The sequence below is a fragment of the Mytilus californianus genome, unplaced genomic scaffold, assembly GCF_021869535.1.
Source record: "Mytilus californianus isolate M0D057914Y unplaced genomic scaffold, xbMytCali1.0.p SCAF_9, whole genome shotgun sequence".
Classification (NCBI taxonomy): Eukaryota; Metazoa; Mollusca; class Bivalvia; order Mytilida; family Mytilidae; genus Mytilus; species Mytilus californianus.
In genome coordinates this window covers 85,493,878-85,513,863 of record NW_026262745.1, presented here as the reverse complement: position 1 = coordinate 85,513,863, position 19,986 = coordinate 85,493,878, and the positions used below count along the sequence as shown (strand labels likewise).

At 31.9% G+C, this 19,986-nt stretch overlaps 1 protein-coding gene and 1 long non-coding RNA gene across 2 annotated transcripts; both read left to right on the top strand.

Annotated features, from left to right (window-relative positions):
* The first annotated feature begins 232 nt into the window (after positions 1 to 232).
* On the top strand, positions 233 to 19,783 carry LOC127714756 (uncharacterized). Its single transcript, XR_007987924.1, has 2 exons — positions 233 to 378; positions 18,226 to 19,783. It is a non-coding gene; the product is annotated as an uncharacterized LOC127714756 (long non-coding RNA).
* Positions 7,077 to 8,857, top strand: LOC127714750 (uncharacterized). Its single transcript, XM_052220802.1, has 3 exons — positions 7,077 to 7,237; positions 7,708 to 7,803; positions 8,217 to 8,857. Exons 1-3 carry the CDS (start codon positions 7,207 to 7,209, stop codon positions 8,480 to 8,482), a joined length of 393 nt encoding a protein of 130 aa, XP_052076762.1. The 5' UTR covers positions 7,077 to 7,206; the 3' UTR covers positions 8,483 to 8,857.
* Positions 19,784 to 19,986: the final 203 nt, after the last annotated feature.

Genomic DNA, 19,986 nt, shown 5'->3' with positions numbered 1-19,986 from the left:
CATATATATTTCTATTTAGATTGCATCTACGAATCATCGGGTACCAGGTGACATATGCTGCACCTAACCCCTCTTAATTCGCCTTTGTAAACATGGTAAACTTTACGTAATATGAAAATGATAAACACGAATCAACTAACATAGTTATAAATATACATATAATAACGATAAATTTGTTTTGAAATTATGGACATTTACGGGCTGTCGTATATATTATATTGATCGCTGTTTATCAGGTCGTAATCAGACAAGAGAATTACGACCAGTTCACAGTTGTCCTCACGGGAAGATGCAGTCAAAGTACATAATTATTTCATAGATTTATGAGTTCCTGTTCTCTGTGAGAAGGTTTATACGAACTATGAAGAATTAAATCAGGTAATTCAAGCCACTGACTCAACTATTACCTTTGCATTATGTATATGTTAATGTTTTGTGTATTCATTCCTGCATGCGTGTTAAGAGCAATTTAATTCTCTGTAATCACCAAAATATTTCGGCACGCACTAAAAAATATTTGTTTTAAACTTTATTAGTTCAATAGAGCCACATGAGCTTAACAAAAAATATTATTACACTTAGCCCCATATGTTTACCGTTTCCTTGGTAACAGGACTTGAAGTGGCAAGAAAGAGGGAAAATGCAGACGTGTTTACAAATTATGATCAATTATGTCTAATAAAAAGAAAATAATATAGATATTCAGACATTTAAAACTTTTTTCAGTTTAAAAAAAAACAAATAAAAATTGTGTTCAACAGTAAACTTTCTTAAAAAAAATCTATATAGCTAAAATAGGGTAAAAAGTGCAATAAAAGGGGGGTTTTAGAGTCTATTTTGATCAGTTGTTGTAAAAAAATGCAGCCATTTCTTATATTGTTGATTATATGAATAGAGAGAATGGATTAAGGTTATACAAGAAAAGAAAAAAAAATCAGTGGGCAAACTTGACTGTGTTGAAATTAATTGACCCTGAAAAGTTGAGTTGTCCTGTATTTACCTAATCAAATTACCTCCCTTTACGGAGTTCTCTTGTAGAGAAACAAATTAAAAACAGGAGAAACAAATGCAGACAACAATGTTATTTTGAGAATTTCTTCATGTTTTATATTCAAGCATAATGGGAAATGGATAAATTTTTCACAGTAGCCTACACTTATATATATGGTTAAGTTGGTGTGATTTGCTCATATTTTGAAAATATTGTCAGAACAATGGAACTGTGTCTGTACTAAGACAGTGTATTTTATAGTTTATTTTGCTTACCGTAACTAACTTTTTTAATGTATTTATTTATATAATCTTCGAATAATTGTTATAAAATGTGTAGCATAAAAGATTTCGTAGGCAATTGTGACAACTGCAGTGACGACAGGTATTTTTGAAAATGCTTCCATTGGAAAAAGAGACATGTATAATTATTTTTTGTCAGAAATTTCTTTACTTAAATCTGACATTACATTGTACGTCACAACTGAGGATCTGTGATATTCATAGAAATATTATCATCGAAACAAATAACAAGAGATATAGAAGGAAAAATTGTGGTGTGCCTTCAGTAAATGTCATTTTGAAATATCATAATACTACAAAAGCAGTGGATCGACATGTTACACCCGAGATGTTTCAAAGAATTGTTACAAAAACAGGCATTTTCATTCCTATTGGAACATGTAAGTAGATACTATTTACCTAATACCATTTTTCTTTAAAAAAGATACAGTGATAAACCTCTTATAAAAAAGAAATCAAATGCAGCTGTCAGGTACCCCCCCCCAAAAAAAAAACAAAAACAAAACAAACAAAAAAAACCTTAAGGTTAATATTATCTACCATTTGGCTATGAACCTTAAACTTATTGTTTTTAGCATGTGACAGCCATATGAACTTCTTTAATACCCCTTTTTTAAACTATAAAACATAAAATTATGTGAAGTTCTTTGAATCTTGTTTTTGAGAGACAAAAATTATAACATGAATGCTGTTTCACGTTTCCTTTCCTTTACCAGATTTGTAAGGTTTTGTACATGATAATCACATCATTTCATACCGGTCCTTATGAAATAAAAAATGTTGCAGCAACAATGCTGCAATGTTGCGGCTGCTGATCAGGTTGCCAGAAAATTGACGCCGGATAAGTGCTGAATGATGCCGCTAGCATCATTCTGGCTACATTGCAGCGCTATTTCCTTTCATGACAAAAAGCGCCACAATGTTGCCATAAAGCACACATATAATTTTCTCATTCTTAATCTACTAAAATGATGCCAGAATAGAGTCAGAACATTGATAATGTCATTGATGATGTCACCAGTGTTTGAGCTTTTTACTGTGGTCATGGTGGTGTGTTAGAAGTGGACCATATGTTGCTTGAGCTTATGATTTTAGTGAAGAATTGGGTGTTCTGTTATTGTGAAGACTTTTATGTAAACTTAGATTAACATGATTTATTAAATGCATTATATAAAAGTTCAATCTCTCATTTAATTAAATCAAGGAAATTGTCTTCTTCCTGATAGACCTGGAGAGCATTTTCAAAAAATCCTAATTAACAGGGACGAACTATCATCTAATGGGGCGAATTGGTACCTTCTGAAACATAAGTCATGGTTTCTCTTCCCTTTCTCAATTTAACCCTCGCTAAAATTTTACAGAGCATGCTGAAAGAAGTTTGGTCAATTATGTCTTTGTAACCCTCTAAAGACGGCTTAACTTGAAAGTGTTATTTGTTTGCAAAAAATGTAGTATAATCACGAATTTAGATTGCTTATCAGACAAAACACAACACCTTTGACTGAAGTGAAGGGGCTCCTGTTGGGATCATGGAAATTATGTTGGTGTTATTGAAGGTATAGATGTTGCATGTTGACAGTTCATGAGTTACACATTTTAACTTTCCTTTTCCTCAATGTGGGAAAATTAAGTACATTACATATAGGAATAACTTCTGAGGACAGAACTTTAAAAGAAAAAGTTATAATAATAACCCTGAGCACACAAAAAAATCATAACGTTAAATAAAGGAGTTAAAACTTTTTCTCCTGTATACTTAGCACTAAACTTGCCTGGTCAGACGTTACTTTACCTTTTTAGTCAATAATTAAAGGAAGCCAGAATTTAAAGGCATTAGTGGCGCAATAGTGCCAGAAAACTAATTTGCATACAAAATAAAAAACAATATCTGCATTGAAGCCACAACATGTTGCGGCAACGAAGCCACAGCATTTTCTGGCACCAGTGCCAGAAAACTAATTTGCATATGAAATAAGCTAATGCAGCATCATTGCCACAACATGTTGGTGCAATGAAGCCGCAACATAGCCCTAATGTTGTCACAACTACATGTATGCGCCAGAAGGCTTATATTCCGATAAGGGCGCGGACAGCCTTCTTTTATTCATGTTTACTTGAGATACAGGTATGTTTTAAAATTCATGTTTTTATGTACATACGTACATGTACATGTATATGATCCAACAAAAAAGTATGTGGGTTTACTGTACCCCTACTTACCCTACTTTTTGTCCCCTACCCTAAAGTTTTTTTGACTATTTTTGATTAAGTACTGTTAAAGTCACAATGTTGCTCCCATAGACTCAATGTAAAAAAAAAAATAAATCCCTACCTACCTACCCTTTTTTTTTCAGCAAGTGACAGTAAACACACATATTTTTTTGTTTGGCCTAAATAGTTTTGATAGTGATACACAGAATGAGATCAATTGTGTATCTATTTTCTTTTATATTACAGCAATTTGTAGACTGTGTAGAGAAAAACTATTTGGAAATAACAGTATTGAGCATGTTGAGGAGGTATGTCTTTTCATATACATGTATAAATATGATTCCCTGTACACATGTATACTCAATAGTCAATAGTGAGTTTATTGTTATGTCATGTATGTATGGGATCCATATTGTAACTACATGTCACACTGCATATGTACTCAGTTTTACTATGACGAGAATAAGAAGATCTTTCAATTCAGAAATAACATTAAACTTTAAAGTTCCAATTTGGTCTTCATATTCACTAAGCTTTTGCACATTTTATTTGGTAAACTAGTTTCATCATTAAGCATTAGCAAATCTATTAAAATAAAAACCAAGGTTTTAATTGATCTAATTTACATGTACACTTAGGGCCAATAGGGGTTAAACTATGCATTCATGCATGCATAATTGAGGGTAAATTAAGGGTAAATTTCTAAATCATTTGTGTATAAAATATACCTCAACTGAACCCTAACCCATTCATATATTACTAAACCCTCTAAGATAGGTTGGTTTTTGCTTCAATATTATCATGTGCATTCCAGAATTCATTATTGTTCCAATTTCAATTAGTACCTTGTTTAAAATATTCTTAAAAAGTTTTTCTTTTCTTTTAATTTAGGAGAACACTATTGAGACAAATACAAAGAACAAGATTGCAGAAGCTGAAATACTATCACCTTAAACATGTTAAAGAAAGAGGGTAGGTATAACTGTATATAAAATAGTATCATTGCATACACTTTATAAAATGTCTCATAAACTTGACTTTATAAGATATCTTGTATAATATCAGATTATTACATGGCATTTTTCATATCGCATGTATTATCAGCCCTAGGTTTAATATCAGCCCAAGAGCCGCATGGCTTGAGGGCTGATATTGGCCGAGGGCTGATAATACATGTGATATGAAAAATGACATGCTATGATCTTTTTATCATATGCTTCAACAATGGAGAAAAATAACAGATTAATATATTGATCGTTTTACGTGGTTCTTAAATAGCAGTTCAAAGAGTGAAATATTATAAGTAACATAGTGTGCTAGTGACCTAATACGGTATATATGGGGTCAGTAAATTCCATATGGGGTGAGAGCAAAGCTCGAATCCCCATATGGAATTTACTGACCCCATATATACTGTATTATGTCACTAGCACACTATGTAACGAATTTATCTTACCGACTATCTTAACGTGTGAAATTGAGACTAGTGACCTATCAAAATGAGCACTGAAGTCTTCAATACTTTTAGCATTAAAAAACTTCTCTCATTGATCCTACAAAAACAGCTGCCAACAATAACAACTTGTTAGGATTAAATGTGTTTTATGAATTCATTTCAATCTTAATCATCAATTTCTTAGTCTGTTGAAATCTTTAAGATGTTTTCTCAATACCGTTTTGTTTTTATAAAGGGACGCAACACCACTACTAACCTCCTTTCTAACCTTTTATGGAATATAAAGGGGACGTAACTTCACTACTAACCGTGTATGAAATAAGCCCCGCCTACCTTCTAACCTTATATGGAATATAAAGGGACGTAACTCCACTACTAACCGTGTATGAAATAAGCCCTGCCTACCTACTAACCTAATATGAAATATACACAGTCTCCACGCGGACGCTTTAAACCAATCCTATTCCTAGAAATGTATAGGAGGTAAGATAATCACGGATGTAAGACCCCAAATGTTGTACAATCAATATGAAATCTTTCTATCATATGCCTCAACAATGAAGAAAAAAACCCAGTATGGTATATTTTAATACGGACGATAAAAAAATAATTCAACAATATACATAATAAACACTGTTTGGAAAAGTCAACATTTTTAAAGTAACTTTCTTAATTATGTTAAAAATGCATTTATTTTATCATTTGTTTATTGTTTGTTTTTTTTCCATTTTACACAATATACTTTCCAGTATCCAAATAATTGTTTTGTACCCTACTTTGTAATGTTTTTCACTGAAAACGTACCATTGAGGTGTATTTTCCAGAATTTGCCGAGTATTACCGGAATGCCATGCGATAACGTTACGGAAAGGCATGTGATAAAAGTCGAAGCATGTGATAAACTTTTCATATCAGACCGCTAAGCACCAATTCGAAAAAATATGGAATATACCTAAATGTAATGCTATTATCATATGGTAAAAATCATATGTTATTTAGTCTAAGTATATGATAATATATTTTATATCTTTCATGAGATATCTTATAAAGAAGTTTATAAAGATATCTCATAAACTTTAGAAGATATAAGATTTTCAAGATATCCAATTAGGAGCTAACTGTATTGAATTTGCAGATTTGGAGCCATCAATCATGTATTTGATGGTTGCAAATTGAGTTTACTAGTGACACGTTAGCGGAACCAGTAAACGGATATTTGCGACCATCAAATCATAGATTGATGGCTCCAAATCTTCAGATTGATATATACCCTGAAAATTACGACTTTATCTAATGAAATTTGACGTACCTACGTTACAACGAATGTTGCATTAGAATGAATGTTATAGGACATCTGATATAATTTATAAGATATCTTATAAAACAATTTTATAAGATCTCTTGTTGTCCCCCACCGGAGGGGACATAGAAATACCGGTGTCCGTGCGTCCAAAATCAGTTTCTGGACCGTAACTTTTGAACACCTTCATATAATTTTTTCAAACTTACACAGTTGAATGTTTATTAGGTAAGGAAGATCAGTATTGATTTTGATGTTTATAGGTCAAAGGTCGAGGTCACAGATACTTAATGATGTTGAATTTTCAGCTGACAATCGGTTTCTGGAGTGTTACTTTTGAACACCTTCATATTATTTCTTCAAACTTACACAGTTGAATGTTTTTAGGTTAGGAAGATCCCTATTGGTTTTGATGTTTCTAGTCATTCAAAGGTCAAGGTCACAAGTGCTTTATTGAAATATTATATTTTAGCACCAGTGGGGGACCCCAGAGCCTCCTCTTGTTTAGTTCATAAGATATCTTATTTATTTTATAAGATATCTCATAAATTAGACATAAGATATTTCATTAACTTTATTTGATATCTTATCTTTTTATTCAGACATAGAAGCCCTATAGTAATCAGCTTTCAGTCTGTTCGTCACAAACAGTTTTCACAAAATAAATAAAAAAGGCTTTCACAAATCAATGTGAAAGTTTGATGGCTACCTATAAAAAAGCAGGGATATCACTAGTGAGCAATGACTCACAGCACATCCTGTTTTATATTGTGTCTATCAGAATTCATTTAGTATCCAATATTTTGTAGGCACTTGATAAAGTACCAGGGAGCGTTACAGGGTGAAGGTTGTTGACACAATCCTTGATTTAGATGTAACCAAGAATAAAGAAACAATAACCAATATTACAAGTTTTTACAACTTTAGATTTGAGAGCAGTCATTTGATGATGTGGCAGACATACAATATTGATGAAGGTATTACTTTTATATTCAACATAAAGAAAAAAACAGATTACAAATAACGTATAGTTTTAAACATAACACAACCACTGAAAATACAGGGTCTGGCTTGTACACAGGTGGGTAAAAGAAGTCTATAAGTACTCAACCCTCCTCCGAAATCCTGGTTCAGAGGTTAAAAGTATATAAAGACAATTAAAAGCAATACCAATACTTAATTCAATAAGCTCAGCACTTCATCTTAAAACATAAAAAATTAAATCATCTTAATAAAAAGGTTGCATTAAGCCTATTGATAAAAAGACCACAAACTCCTAGACTAGAATGGATGCTATAAAAATTCATGTAATTTTATATCATAACGACATAAAAAATCTATAGAGTTTATGATCTTGAAGTTGGTTATTTTTTTTAAACTTCCATATTGATCAATTTAACAAACAATAAAATGAATACAGGTTCTTTAATTACAATTTTCATTTCAGGAAAGCTTGTGACTTTAAAATCAACAAAGAATTCCGTGCAGTTAAAAGTACTCAATGACTGGACAGAGATGTCTTTTAATGACCTCATTACTGAAGGTAATTTTATAATTATTTCATTTACTAACTGTCATGTACAAAACTTTAGCACACTTGTAAGACAATGATCATTATTATATTTTGTCACAACAACCGAGAAAAACCAACACAAAACTCAATAAACATTGTTATGCATCATTTAAATTCCCTGCTTGTGGGTTACAGGATTATGGGTATCGACAGCATCTTATTATAGATAATCAGGCTGTCCATTGTTGAAAGAGAATTTTATACATGTTGTATCGTTGTCCTTTTTAGGTCACCTGGCCCATTTTGAGTCCGTCTGGCATAAACTTTTTCAAAAATCTTCTGATACAAATGGGCCAATTGGAACTGAACTTGGTTAATGTAGTAAATTTGAATTTTTCTATTTTTTTGGGAAACAATTTTTATTTTATTTATCCTCTTTTTAGGAACAGAACAGGCTTCAAAACAACAGAAGCAGACATTCATTTGTTCTATGGATGGCTGCATTCAAGAGTTCAAGAACCAGATTAGTCTTGATCAACACCTCCTTCAAGGCAGCTGTGAATATAAGCTAGAGAAAGGCCCATTTGAAGATCAGGCAAAAGTTCTATATGCCCAAAAGCTGTCAAATAATGTACATCATTGTCCTGATATGCAAGCAGTCTTACTAGAAAACGCATGTACTACAGACTTGAGTGCCAAAGAAATGTGATGGGCATTGAAAGTGAAAAAGAAAAAGATTTTATTATTTATTAGCATCAAACAGAAAGAATTCATGACGGATTTATTTTATTTATCTTGAAAGGATGCAAGAAGCAGCCATATTGGATTCAACGACATTATATTTTCCCAATAAATAGGCGAAACAGAAAAAAAACGCCTACCTTAAACTACTTTTTAATAGCTTATATCCAAATTTGAAGCGTAAACAAAGCCCCAAAACATACTATGTTACAGTTTTACACTTGAAGTATTCATATGAAGTCATGATGTTGCTATGAAGTTTATGTGCCAAAGAGGTCAACAAAATTTTGTGGAATTTTTATTTTAAGCCACTATATGTCCAAATAAAAAACAGAAACAATATCTTTATTGACTATTGCATTAGAATGGATATAACTGTATTGTATTTTAAGGTTTGTGGACGTAAATCTAGATTTTACTGTTGCAATTATCTGTTTACCTACCTCTGCTACAGGTCGCTAGGTAAACTCAATTTGCGACAGTAATATCTACATTTTATGTCAGAAAAGGTTAAAATACAATACAGTTATCTCCTAAATTACCTACACATGATTGCACTAATATGAGTTTAATATAATGAAATTTGCATGTACTTAGAAGGTGGTTTACTTTATTTTAAATATTTAAGTCGGACCAGCATTTTACCCACATTGCTTGTGGAAAAAAAATTGTAAAATTTTCGAAATTCGGTAACCATAGCAACCATTTTTATTAAATTTCATTAAACAAAACTATGTTTCTGGACTGAAAAATTTAACTGATCAATTTTGTGTAATTGTAAGAAATTTAATGCCATCTTTGTATTGTTAAAATATGGAAATTACTTGGATCATTATTGACTTGTAGAAAAATACAATTTACAGAATTTGAAAATCTTGTGTTTTTCATTCATTAAAAATATTTTTTGCAATTATTTGCCCATTGATTTTATTTTATATTCTGAAAGACCTATATTGGTTCTTTCTAAATATACCTAACATTTTACTAGGAGACGCTGCATTCAAGAAAAAAATTCACTTGAATACCCTGTATTTACGCATTTTTCACTGAAATCCAAATTTGCCATTTTAGCATATCTTTACTAGCTGGTAGCAAAATAACTGATTATGGTAAAAGTAAAACATATGTGAATTTCAAACAGCTTAAAGGTCAGTTATATTATATTATTCAGAAAAAAAGGATATGTTACACATAAATCAAGTACTAAACAGTGCAAAATGTCTTTTTTTCACTTTTTCAAGAGTTAAAATAAGACCTTTTATTGCTTAAATCAACCTATGTGGTTTCCATGGCAACCGGAATATTCCGGAACAATTTGCTGCCTGTTATTGCCTTTAGGTATGGTACTGGCTATTATATAAAAGTTTCATCAAAATCTGAGACCATGTGACCCTATTAGAATTTCTTTGGTGGTTACAGAGAATTGCTCTTAAATATCAGGTAAACTGAAATGGGTTATTGTGTATATCATGTATATCTTTCTCGATCTTGTTTGTTGTATACTCAGACGGGAATACTAACCCTACAGAAAAGATGTCATTGCATGTTTACACTAGGACAAAACATTGCCAGAAAAAAAGATTCCTTTTTCACCATTCAAAAGTCAAAATATAAAACAAGGCATTTAAAACAACAACTTCATAAACGATTTTAAAACAAATGATTTCAGCCCTGTAAATTCTTTCATTAATAGCATATAAATATTAGATCTATATGTCACGTGTCGAATGAATATAATATCAATTTGGAATTATTAAATATTAAATATGGTACGTAGGTAAAGTTGTTTGCAAAACGACAAATTTAAAAATAAAATCTACTGCAGCACTTCCAGAACGAAGGTTCTGTTATCTGAAATAAGATATGCCACTGCAGAACAACAAGCACAAATTAACTCTCAATAATTTTTAACAGTAATTTAGTTTTGAAATATTCGTATATATCAAATATCTTTAAATAATAACGATCAATGATGGCTTCAAATTGGTTTACTTTGAAAAAATATGTACAAAAATTCCCCCTCCTCAATGCCTTCCCCTAAACAGTCATTAAAATACAAACACTAATTAATGACTATTAAATGACTTGTTTGTAGGACAATAATTCAGTAACATGAAAACTGAAATTTCTTTCAACACTTAACTGGAATCCATACATTTTAAAGACTTATATTCATAAGTTTCATATTAGTCATGGGCATTACTGAGGGGTCCCTCATTCTCACAACCCTACCCCCAACTCCCACTTCCCTCCACACTTGTATTGTACTCCCAGACGAAAATCGGTAAAAAGAAACTTTTCCAGCTTATCCCTGTTTTTACTCCCCCTCTGCCACAAGTTCCCGCTCCCTGACTACCACCCCCCCTTTTGCATCCATCCCCTGATTCCCATGTTCACTTACCCCTGTCCACCCCCTCATTACTTAAACAAGTGCTTTTCAATCATTTGTGTACGGTTAATTTTTACATATAGGCAAAATCCAGTTAAGTTTTTAATTTTCTGAAACAAAAACAATCGTATATGAATTAGGACCTCCCATGTCTGAAAACTTCTCCAGATGGACACGTTTGTCTATACTCTTAGTGATATGTGTGGAACAAACACGGCATTTTTTGCCTATAGATAAAGATGAACCTTCAGGCGCATTTCTTAATTCCCAGAAATCAGAGATATACATGTATTGGCAACCATAAAAACAGTTATATCTATTTTACAAACAATGTTGTTATGACTCCAGTGTGCAAATATTTTGATCCTTTATCAGTATTTTTGCATTTAATGTAAATTGCTGAGTAAAATATGACATTTTCAAAAATGTATTCTACAAGTTTCTCAGAAATTCCCTGACTGGAGCTGTATATATTTGTCCTGAAAACTTCAATATTACAGCTTTGAGATTATGCAACACCAAAGTAGTCACAGTGTGGGAACGGAACTGTACGGTTTTTTAATTTTTTGGTCATTCGGGAGACTGTCAGGCGGGTCTCCGACATTCGAAAAAATAACAAGTTGCTAGATGGAAAGTTCGATGAACTCAAATGTTACTATATAACGTTTCTGATTCAAGTTTTGGTAATCCAAACATTCTATATGTAAAAAAATGTAAATATAAACCAATCAACAGGCGGAAACCCAGTTGAAATTAAACAAAAGAAATGGAGCTCTTTGTTAGAGAAGGTGAAAAAAGCAAAATTGGTATATTTGGATTGTTTACATCTGTTTCTATGGGCTTTAAAAGTTTAATAAAGGTGCATAATTTAGGATTTTATGCATCTTATATACGTGTTTTTATTTGAATTATAGTATTGAGCTTCGAGATATTTGTAAACTTTTAAATTATGGAAACATTTTCATAAAACATTCGATTGTGGCAGGTTCAAATCTAAGTGGATCTTTTGTGTGCATAAGCATAAATTCCGCCGAAAAAATTCCACAGAAAGATAATAGATTGATCTTTCTAAAGCATTAATTTTATCTCTGCCCCCGGCGACATTTTTGTTTTGAAAAAAAATCCAAAAGATGGGCAATAATTGCATCGAAAAGAGAAAGTCGAGTGCACCTTTTTATGTTCGGGCGTGTTTGAGTTGACTATTCTGTATTGAAAACGTATAAAGCAAATATATTTGATACATCATCTCGCTTCAGATTCTATTATTTTTATATATTTAGGCTACAGGTTGATTTAATTAATAACATACAAAATACACAGTACTAAAGAATGAAATATATGGGTCAAATGAAATACCTTTCTAATGAGTCATAACAACAGAGTAGGTGTGTTCGAATAACAATTTTTTACTAAAAGTACTTTACGACAGACTTTACAACTGGATCTTAAAAATGCATAACTTCAAAAAAACTATATTCTAGGGTTAATAGTCTTCAACCTCTGAAAATTTTTAGTCTGCCCTTCCACGAAATATTAAATTAGAATTTTTTAAAATGTTTTTGAACTTTCGAAAATTCCACCTGACAACCGATCAGACAAAAGTTTTAAGTTGACTGAATCACGGTAGGTATAGTGTCCGGCTAGGATCGTGGTTTTTCGAGTGATTTGATCGGGGTTTTTTCGAGTGTGACCACTCTTTTACGAGTGAATATGATCAAAAATGTAAACAAACAGACTTCCTTTCTGACAAGACGTGATATAGAAGCTTGAGTTTAATATACAAAGTTATACAAGGAATGTTAGTATTTGAGATAAAAAGATATAATCAATCTGCTATTATTTTTCGTTAAAAAAGTCGAATTTAGCCTTACAATGCTTTTATTCCAAATACAGAATAAAGCCATTTTTATACACATACCAATGCAAATTTCGAAGGAAATGCATACATGGAATCTATATATCCTTAGATATACAGACACTTTACAAAAATTCTTGTTATTGCATTGAAAACGACATTTTGAGACTAAATTCATTTCTATATGTCCGGGTTTTTTCGAGTGCGTCCGTGTTTTATTGAAATGTGATTATACAAATTTCTTATAGCTTAAAATGTTATGTGTCAGTGTCTTTACGTTTAAAAACAATAAAAAAAAGGTTCAAATTCAGTACTTTTAAAGGCACGAAACCAATGCATTCATCAGTTTGATAATGGTGTACTAAGTAAACACTTACATTTTATAAAGTATCGTTCATTTATATATATTGTTGTTTGTCACATTTTATAAATTACACGTACACACCGGCACTTGTCTCAGAAAAAAATTCCTATAAACCTTAATATCTTAAGGTATATAGGAATTTTTTTTTCTGAGACAAGTGCCTGTGCATGTACAGTATATATTTGTGATGTCAACGTCAATATAATGTAAGCATAGACAATTTGGATTGAGACGCACATACATATAGTGTGTTAAGCTGATGAAATATTCATTTCATTGTTAATTATATATGAAATTTAATTCAAATTTTATTGTCAATGGGAATAAAAATGGATCGAGCGGATTAAGTGTGTGTGTGTGGTTTTTTTTTATCAATTGATTTTTTTTTTTGTGGAGGCGGGGGCAGGCCTCTTTTAGTAGTATACTTTTATTACATGGCATTTTCTGATTCTTCTCTGCTGTCCAGTAGGTTTCTTACTCCTTTTTTTAAAATCTCCGGGATTCACCACAAGAAATATTATTAACTGTAAAATCAAAAGTAGCATTAAATGAAGTTGAAAAGATTATGAGTCCCCTGTTCTAAAGACAGTTTTATAAAGGATCTAGTAATTTCTAATTTAACACTGGAAAGTTGTGGTAGAACGTTTTCCGAACAGAAAATGTGCATTAAATTGAAAAAGGTTCATTTTGATCAACTAAGTAATATGTTTTAGTGATTTATTGGGAATATATGATATTGACCTTCAATACAGATATAAACTAGAAAAGTCATTTTTTAAAGTCAAGAATACCATTTTTCTTATTCAAATCTTCTTTAAAAAACCCTGACCATTTGTTGAAAAACCCGGACGGTTTCACTGTTGCTCTCGAAAAAACCCGGACAATATTAAACACTGAATTTTTTGGTTAAATACAAGGAAATAGTGCTTTTTTGTTGCTCTAAACATGTATAGTATATAAAATAAGATGTGCAGTAATGTAAAAAACTATTATAATTACGAAATAGCAGTAAATTGACCCTGTCGCATGTTTTATCACTCGAAAAAAACCCGATCTACACTCGAAAAAAGTGGACCGATTCACTCGAAAAACCACGTTTCTAGGCGGACACTTTAACTACCGTGTGAATGCAGAAAAGTATATGAAATGATGCTCAATAGCTAGTAGATACATTTTTCTTTTAAAATGCAACTGGCATATAAGGATCGTAATGGTGCTATGTGGATAAATTTATCGGTTTTCAAGAGCTAAATTGGCAGCGCGTCATCCCTACAATGGCTTCCATTTTTACGATTGTGAAAATTAACTAGCGTAATGGGGAGATAATTTTGAGGAAGTAGAATCCGGACTGCAAATGATAAAAACGATATATGCATCCAAACGATTTCATAAGTATTGTGGGGCTCCGTGTAAATCGATGAAAACTGTAACACAACAGCGATAAAAAATGTAAAAAAAAAGCATTGAAAAAACAATCGTTGCTGCAAGAATTTTAACATGTACCATTTATGGTATATAATCTTACCTGTCTGAAAGTTTAAAAGTCATTGTCCCAGTAGAATTCCAAAGATATTCATTTTCTCAATGTCTGATATTTTAATTGACTGTACAATCGCTTGTGAATTTACTGTACAATCACTTGGGCCTTTTCTGTACAATCGCTTGGCCATATTCATAAAATACATTGCATATACATTTCATTGTTTGTTCCTTGTCTGTCCTATTATTATCATTATGGTTTTTGAAATATAAATGAACACAAATTCAGTCATTTTGCCGATTAAGATTCTATCAAGGGCACCTGTTTAAGGTACCCTTAGAGTGACTATATTAGAGACAAAATCAAAATTCGGGCAATAAGTTTACAAGACAAAATAAATGGACAGTACAAATGTAAAGAAATCACTAATAAGAAAAATAATGCTCGTACAAAATAAATAACCGAAAAGATGACAAAGTGCTCCAGAAGGGTAGGACTATCTTGAAGTTTACTGAATTAATTATTTACCAACTCTTTAAAGAATAATATATACGTATATAAATAATACGACAAAGAATGTTTCATTAGAAGACCGGGATATTCTCACTTGATAAATGCATTCGAATGTGAAGTGGTAGTAGCTATTCACGGAACCATGAAAAGACACGTATATGTCAACAAACATAATATAAAAGTAAGAAGATGTCTTACAATTATCCAACGATATATCTGTTTATTACAAGCTATAGCTGGTGGTGGTATCAGAAAATCCTTAAATTTCATGAACTTGTTCATAATAATAAGCGGTTACGTATCACCATCCAGGAATTTTTCAATATTTCTAACTATAACATCCGACGAAAGAACAACACACATTTTTTTAATAAGAACTTTTTATCAAATCTCATTTCTATCTTCAATATAGAAATGAGCAGATGTGGTATGATTGCCAATGAGGCAACTATCCACCAAAGTTCAAATGAAGTGGATGTAAGCAATTATTGGCACCCATACTGTATAGTCGGCTATATAAGGCCCCGATATGAAAACATATAAAACAAAAAAACAATTTATTTTATAACAAAACAATCTACGAAAAACAAAAATGACAGAATGAACCAACGACAACCACTGAACTACAGTCTCTTGACTTGGGACAGGCACATACAGAATGTAGCGGGGTTAAATATGTTTGCGGGCGCTCAACCCTCCGGTGTTACAGCACAACATAAGAACAAAAATATAAAAATTCAGTTCAATAATTAGTTCATCATGTAATACTATCACGGACGATATCAGACTAGTCGCAGATCCAGCCATTCCAAAAAATAGGTTCCAAACCCCGGAACACCATGAAACGTGCACACAATAAAAAAAAATATCGATCGAAAAAGCGGGGTTTGAACCACCAGAACACCATTCCCCACCCCGGATCCACTAATGCAGACTGCATCCATTAGAATAAAACATTCAAGCATCAGTCACACTTTCGAATTCGTAATTGAGATTTAAATCAAAATTTGATAACAAGACCGAATTACTGTTATTAAATCGTAACAAAAAAGGAAAAACCCTCACGCCAGACAGACATATGTTGCATTAGATTGCTATAGATTTAATAAACATTTATTTGATAGAAATCGCATGGAAAGTAAATCAATTCACGAACAGAATAGATAGCAGTAAGCATTTCCTACTTGAGTGTCATAATTAATCACATGCCCGCCCGAAAAGGTAAGAATTAGAAACTATTCTGTTCTATCAAAATATCAAATCGCTTTTTGGTCTATAATGACTTCCTCTTTATCTCGGATTTGGTAAAGCCTTGAAACACATATCCTGATGACATTTTTTTAACCATTACATTTCCTTTTTTCTTTTGACAGGGAGACGGATCAATATAAAAACGATATTGTTTTCGAATCGCTTTGTGTATTACTGCAATCATATTTTGTGTTTCATGTATTTCAAATAAAATTTATTTAAACTAAAAGCTATATATTACGAAAATATGATAATTCAAAATAATTTTAATATTTGTGCCATTTATTTAACCTGCAAACAAAAATATCAATGCTGAGCCAGTTTATATAAAGAATATTTTTAACCATTGAATTACGCGTCAAACAAATCAAGCTAACTAAGATAATTTCTACATCCTTTCAATTTTTGTTTACCAAACTTTTGAAGTTGGTCAAGCGATTTTACAGGAAAGGTCTAAGTTATTGTACTGTAAACTCGAAAGCGATTGTACAGTCAATTAAAATATCCGACATTGAGATAATGAATATATTTGAATTTCTACTGGGACAATAGCTTTAAACTTTCAGACAGGTAAGACGTTATATCAGAAAAGGTACATGTGAAAATTCTGTAACGACGATTGGTTTTTCAATGTTTTTGTGACATTGTTAATCGCTGTTATGGGACAGTTTTGATCGATTTACTCGAAGCTCCACCATTCTAAGGAAAACGTTTGGATGCATATATCGTGTTTATTATCTGATTGATTCGATCATATTTAAATTGAGAATTTTTTGATTACCAAAACTTGAACCAGAAACGTTATATAGTAATAGTTGAGTTCATCAAACCTTCCATCTAGCAACTTGTTATTTTTTCGAATGTCAGAGCCCCGCTTGACAGTCTCCCGAATACAGTTCCGTTAACACACTGTGGTAGTGTTCTCGGTCAAAATTGTAGTTTTTCGGTCAAAATTGTGGTGTTCTCTGTTGATGAAATACCTGAGAACATCTGAAAAATGTAGATTGAAGAAACAATTTCGGGTTAGAAGATGTGACCAACAAGTGATTTTTTACTTTAAGATCTAATAAACAGTAAATTTTTATGATGTTTAATAATATAAAAGTTTCTTTTCTCAGTGTTTTGTTAACCTTGTTATAAAAGGTTATACTTTGAATCTTGAATAACAGGTAACACAACATAAAATATCTTCTTTTAGTATATTAAATGTACTGCTAATAACTATGGTTTCAGATTTAACATGCTTGAAGTAAAGGTAGATAACTTCTATTGGCAACAAGTCTGGATAATCTATCAAAATCCACACACACACCTAACAAAATATATCAATTAAATAATCAAATATTAAAGTTAAAGTATACAGTTAGTTTCTATTAATATATATTATTCTTACTGAAACAATGCCAGACGTCCTTATCTAGCTTGTATGGTCTTTTATCACTTTAAAATTTGCTTTATTAACACTTTTTTAGACAACTATAATTCAATTTAATTCAATTTTACGATTTGCGACTAAAACAAAAAAAAGCATAGCATAGTATAAATGACAAGAAGAAAGCATGTATAATTATAATGAACAAGCTGGTAATGACATATAGTTATATAGTAGAATAGTTAATAATTTAATAATGAGTCCCTACCCTTAGTACTAATTACTGCTTAATGTATATCACATGTAAAATTATCAGAATGTGTTTTACCAATTTGCCAAGTCAAACCAAAATGACCGCCATTATAAGCTGAATATCAAAAAGGACAACATCTGGAAAGTGTTGAAATAAGAATTCTGAACACTGTAAGCCTAAGACGAGACTTCGACATGATTCATCCTGATTAATATCATATTTACTCTGTTTTAGATAATGGAGTGTCATCCATGTCGTGAACAGGGTCAAAACGCATCTGCAGAATTTTTGTGCACCGAATGTGAGGAAGCGCTTTGTGAAAACTGTTAATTCTTACACAGATCATTCAAAGTTAGCCGAAATCACAACGTGTCTGCATTGCCACCCCTTTCAGGAAACCAATCGCCCAACAAGCAGATAGAACTGGGAGATAATGGAAAAGACAAATGGCTCATATGTGATGAACATCAAGATAAATATTTAGAATACTTTTGTATAAAACATGACAAGCCGTGTTGTATTCTTTGTAAACGACAATACCATAGGGATTGTTGCGAAGTTGAAAAGATTGATGACGTTGTAGATAAACACAAACTGGCAACTGCCACAGTAAACCTCTTATCAGGGATCGAAAAACACAAAAACGTTTTAACAAAAGCTGCAAACAATGAAATATCACATATGGGAGATTTCGAAACCATAAAAGTTAAGTGTATTAAAGAATTAAAGAACACTAGAATTACTATTGATAAGCATCTAGATTTTTTGCAAAATGAGGTCGAGCAAGACATAAACAATACGTATGATAACGACAGTTTGGAATTAAGCAAAAGGGTAAAGGATCTTTCAGCCAAAATAGAATATATAACCGACCTACAAAAAAATATAGATGACACTGCAAACCAATCAAAGTTGTCTTTGGGACAAAAATATTTGATGATAATGCATATGAAACATTTGGAGGATGGTAATATGGAAAGTCAAAAGACCCTACCAGAATGCAATTTGACTGGTATCAGTAACTTCAAATTGTCTTACGAGAAAACTGAAGATAGTATAACCATACGAATTAATCGCAATTTGCCGATGACAGATCACAAGCTAGAAAAATCTCTTGAAAATGAAGATGAGATTGAATCGTGCTCTTCTGTAGTTGAACTTGAAGCAAACAAACCAGAAGCAGACAGTTTTGCATTGCCTGAACCAGTTCCAGATTTAACTTCTCCTCAGACAAATGCGACTTCTATGCCTGACTCATGTCCTTCTACATTGCCTTCAGAATTGTCATCAGTGTCATCACCTGTGACATTGTCGTCATTTTCTGTAACTCAAACTACTCAGGTTCCTTGTGCAGCAGCCAGCGGAGAAGGTTCAACATTCGAATTCTTTCTCAGGAATTCGTTTTTTATTGAAAAAAGAAACAAAAATATTTGCATTACTGATGCAAAATTCATGCCAAACAGTTTTTATATAGCTATAACAGAAAAATGGAATCCTAGGTTGAAAATAATTTATTTGTTTCATGTAATGACCATAACTTAATTTGTGTAAAGCAGTCACTTCATTCACCCACCAACGTTGTATTAGACCGTTCAGATGGCATTGAACGACCATGGAGTATAGACTACGATCTCAATAATGATGAGCTGCTCGTGATGAATGATAATTCACGTTCAGTATTTATATTCAAGAAAAAGTAACAAAGCCAATGTTCATAACGTTAAATGCGTATGACGATCTTTACTGTGTATAATCATTTCCGTGTCAAGTAAACTCGAGTTTTGTCACCTTTTCTTTTGCTACCGTTTTTTTTTTAATCTCGGATTTGACTTAGCATATAATTTTGTATTTAAACGCCTTCGTATCATATAACTTCTCTTAAAACTAATGTTATTGAATATAGTTCAAACCATAAATTCAACTAGCAGTAGTTTATCGATTATCAAATCTCTGAAATCAACAAAGGAGATAAGACAGATTTAGGTAAATCAAAAA